Source organism: Mandrillus leucophaeus, unplaced genomic scaffold (assembly GCF_000951045.1).
Source record: "Mandrillus leucophaeus isolate KB7577 unplaced genomic scaffold, Mleu.le_1.0 Scaffold506, whole genome shotgun sequence".
In the NCBI taxonomy this organism is placed as follows: domain Eukaryota; kingdom Metazoa; phylum Chordata; class Mammalia; order Primates; family Cercopithecidae; genus Mandrillus; species Mandrillus leucophaeus.
The window spans coordinates 757,837-762,252 of record NW_012105431.1 but is presented as its reverse complement, the minus strand read 5'-3'; the positions used below and the strand labels follow the sequence as shown (position 1 = coordinate 762,252).

The 4,416-nt window shown below is 47.9% G+C and overlaps 1 protein-coding gene across 2 annotated transcripts in view; it reads left to right on the top strand.

The window, feature by feature from the left end:
- The window catches only part of WIPI2 (WD repeat domain, phosphoinositide interacting 2), a 28,491-nt gene that overhangs the window by 10,443 nt on the left and 13,632 nt on the right, over nt 1-4,416 (top strand). Inside the window, exon 1 of one of the 2 annotated variants that reach the window (XM_011996247.1) lies at nt 717-804. The exons of the other annotated variant lie outside the window; for it this stretch is intronic. Within the exon in view, the coding sequence (XP_011851637.1) occupies nt 724-804 (81 nt within the window). The 5' untranslated portion in view covers nt 717-723. Of the gene's footprint in view, nt 1-716; nt 805-4,416 lie in introns of those variants that run through there. 2 annotated transcript variants of the gene reach the window in all.

Here is a 4,416-nt window from a genome sequence, read left to right as displayed (position 1 = left end):
TCTCTAAAGTGTGGCTTTTTCCTGAAGAGGAGCACTGCGGTGTCCCTGACATCCTGATTTTTTTGGCTCAGCAATACAACCACTGCATTTTTTTTTTTTTTTTTTTTTTTTTTTTTTTTTGAGACAGGGTCTCGCTCTATCGCTCAGGCTGGAGTGTGGTGATGCAGTCCGAGTTCGCTGCAGCCTCAACCTCCCGGGCTCAAGTGATCCTCCTGCCTCAGCCTCCCAAGGAGTTACAGTCATGCAACACCACACCCAGCTAATTTTTTATTTTTGTAGAGATGGAGTCTTGCTGGGTTGCCCAGGCTGGCCTCAAACCATCCTCCCACCTTAGCCCCCTAAAGTGCTGGGATTACAGGTGGGTGCCGCGCGCCCAGCCCCGCTACTCTCTGTCAGTAGCAGAGTAGGTCTGGCTCATTCTGCTTCTGGATCTGCTGCAGCGTTCAGACCAGTGCTGAGCTCCTCACCACAGGAATGTTTGAAGGAACATAGAAAACCTTCGGGATAAACTGCTTTGCTTTTTCTAAAGTTGGAGCAGCATTTCCTTGAATGCCCAGCCCTAGAAAATCAAGTGGGTTTGGCATTTGTATGGACTGCAATGGTGTTTTAGGAACAGCTAATTGGCGTTTTCAGACTGCAGACCGAGTGCCAGCCCTGGGGCGTGGCCTGTCACTGCGTGGCGGCCACACTTTATTGGTGTCCCTTTTTCAGAGAGCTGCAAACATGATTCCGGCTCATGACAGTCCTTTAGCGGCATTGGCCTTTGATGCAAGCGGAACTAAACTTGCCACCGCTTCAGAGAAGGTGAGTCTGCTTTTCCCTGGGGGAGTACTGGTGCCCCGGCGTCCACAGACTTTTTCATTTCTGTTCACACAGCCAACTTAGAGGCAAGGTCCTATGCTTACCAGCTTCGGGAGAAGCAAAGACAGCCACCTGCTTGTCAGGCCGTGGGCGTGTGCTGCCCGAGAGTGAGCGGCGCTTGCGGTGTGCCACTGGGACGGGAGAACTGGTCCATGTTTGTAGTAAAAAATTACAGAAATGTCCAGAGACAGAAGTGCCGTGTGTAACCACACTGCTCACCCAGTGTGCTTCTAAATGATAAAACTAACACATAACAGTAAAGAACCCAGACAGTGATGAAACGTGAAAAAGCAAGGACAGAATTCTATCCAGCCAATCTGAACACATTTCAATGTATTTCCTTTCATTTTCTCTTTAGTCAACAAAATTGGGATCCTACTATGGGTGTAATTTATCCTTTTTCACTCTGCATGACATTTCTCTAAGTTCAAAAACACTTGTAATGGCCGTGCAGTATTCAGTTGTGATTTATGTCCACATCACCCTTTTGGGACTTTACGTTTCTAATATGTTGCTGCCATAGGTAGTAGTGTATTTAAGTCTTGTCTCAATCTTTCATGTGTATTTCTAACTACGAATTTAAGAGATTCCAGTAAGAAGAATGTCTGGCTTTAAAGGAGATGGATGGCCTCTAAATGTCCCTGTGTACCTGTGACCACGTGGCGAGGCTCCCTCGGCCTCCAGGAGACTGAAGGCTCCTCGTTCTCTTCCTCACTTGAACTGTGCCTCTCTTTTCGTTTTGGTTCCTCTTTTCTTGAAAGTTCCGTCTTCTCTTCTGTCTTGAGGTCGCGTCTGCTCTCCCACCTCCGTTGTCCCCTCTGGATGCCAGTCTGCTCTCCATTGCCCACCGATGACCTTTACTTTGATTTGGATATGATTTTGCTTCTCATTGAAATCCTAAAATAGCCTCCCCTTTCAAGTCATCTCTCCCCTCAAACTATGGACCAGATAAGATACAATAAAAAGTCGGCTCACTTCCTTAGCTTTCCCGCCTGGATCTTTGTTCTTCAGTCTCACACCTGAGTTCTGTAATAATCATGTCACCGCTTATGGGTCACTTCTGGGTCGTGAATCATCCTGAATCTTTTATCTTCATTACCTCCTTTGTTCCCCCTCAGCAAGGTAAATATTTCTCTTTCATAGCAAGGGCTCAGAGAGGTTAAGCAGTGTGCCCGGGGCTGCCCAGTCGGGCAGCAACAGAGGGGTCAGACTCCAAGCCTGACTTTGATTCTGATTAGGCTGGACTGTCCCAATATCACCTTGTCCTTTTCTTTTCCCTTTGAAATGGCCCTGAAATTCTGTTACCCTTTGTCTAATCAAAGTCTCACTGTTAAGTTTTTTAGTAGCTCTTACAAAGGCCCAAAAGTACTTGATGGAATTTTAAGGCCCATAAAAATAGAATAATTTTTTTCTGGACTATAAAGAGGAAACTTGATTTCTTTTACATGGAATCCTCTTACCTGTTGAGTGAGAGCGGCAAGGCCTTCCTAGCCCTGCTCTGTGCCAGGTGCTGAGGCCCCACTGAAGCCTGTGACTTAATCCTACTTTCAAGAATCTTGCAGTCATGTGGCAACAAAACAACTCTTAATTAATGAGTATTGCATGGTAGATGTGCACCAAAAAATTATGTCTCCATCTAAAAGTGTAGGCTGCAGAGGACAAAACCTTTGCCATGGTTATTTTTATATATGGATGCAGAAAATATTTCATTCTCTAATTCTCAATGTTGCAAACTCAGTTTGTGTCCCTCCATCCAGAGAGAACCAACTATCCTCAAGTACCAATTTTTTTTTTTTGAGACAGGTCTTGCTTGCTCTGTCGCCCAGGCTGGAGTACTGTGGCACAGTCTCTGCTCTCTGCAACCTCCACTTCCCAGGCTCAAGTGATCCTTCTACCTCAGCCTCCCAAGTAGCCAAGACTACAGGCACCCGCCACCACACCCGGCTGATTTTTGTATTTTTTGTAGAGATGGGGTTTCTCCATGTTGGCCAGGGTGGTTTCTAACTCCTGAGCTCAAGCAATCTACTCACCTCAGCCTCCCAAAGTGCTAGAATTACAGGAGGGAGCCTCTGTGCCTGGCCTATATCCTGATTTCTAATGGCTGTATACTCTCCCATTGTATAAGTTTACCATAATTTATCTGAACAGTTCCTTGGTGTTCTACACTGTAGGTCATCTGCTGCTTTTTTTTTTTTTTTTGAAACAGAGTCTTGCTCTGTCACGCAGGCTAGAGTACAGTGTGGTGTGATCTCAGCTCACCACAACCTCCGCCTCCTGGGTTCAAGCCATTCTCCTGCCTCAGCCTCCTAAATAGCTGGGATTACAAGCGCACACCACTACACCCAGCTAATTTTTGTATTTTGAGTAGATGAGGTTTAACCATGTTAGTCAGGCTGGTCTTGAACTCCTGACCTCGTCATCCACCCACCTTGGCCTCCCAAAGTGCTGGGATTACAGGAGTGAGCCACTGCGCCCAGCCTCCCAAAGTGCTGGGATTACAGGAGTGAGCCACCGTGCCCAGCCTCCCAAAGTGCTGGGATTACAGGAGTGAGCCACCACGCCCGGCCGCTTTGTACTATTTATAAACACAGAGATAGTGTGCAGTGGCGTGATCATGGCTCACTGCAGCCTCCACTCCTGGGACAACAGGAGTGAACCATCAGGCTTGGCTTTTTTTGTTTGTTTTTTGTAGAGATGGGGTCTCGCTATGTTGCCCAGGCTGGTCTTCAACTCCTGGGCTCTAGTGTTTGTTTCTCCTGTCTTGTCCTCCCCAACTGCTGGGATTACAGGCATGAGGTACTGTATTTGGCCTAGATATTCTTTTCTTTACTTTTTTTTTTTTTTCTTTTGAGACGGAGTCTCTCTGTAGCCCAAGTTGGAGTACATTGGCACGATCTCAGCTCACTGCAACCTCCACCTGTGGGGCTCAAGCGATTCTCATGCCTCAGCGTCCCAAGTAACTGCTGGGACTACAGGTGCGTGCCACCACACCCAGCTAATTTTTTTTTTTTTTTTTTTTTTTTTGAGATGGAGTTTTGCTCTGTCGCCTAGGCTCAAGTGCAGTGGTGTGATCTCGGCTCACTGCAACCTCCGCCTCCCGGGTTCAAGCGATTCTCCTGCCTCAGCCTCCTGAGTAGCTCGGATTACAGGCATGCACCCTGACGCCCAGCTAATTTTGTATTTTTAGTAGAGCTCCTGCCTCCTCGTGTCCCTTGGTCTTCCTCACACCACACTTTTCTGTGTTTTTCCTGTGTTGCTGCTTCTGCTCCGTTCCCCTCCTGTGCCTGTTTCTGTCCTGGAGTCGCTCCTCACCCAGCCCCCTTCCTCACCCCTTTGGCCTGTGTGTGTGCCGATCCTGGGGCTAGACGTGTAGCCCGGCTTCCTTGAGGTGCCCATATTCATCCTGCCTACTGGGCACCTGTTGGGATTACAGGCATGAGCCACTGCACCCGGCCCACACCCGGCTAATTTTTTTGTATTTTAGTAGAGACAGGGTTTCACCATGTTGCCCAGGGTGGTCTCGAACTCCTGACCTCAGGAGATCTGCCCACCTCG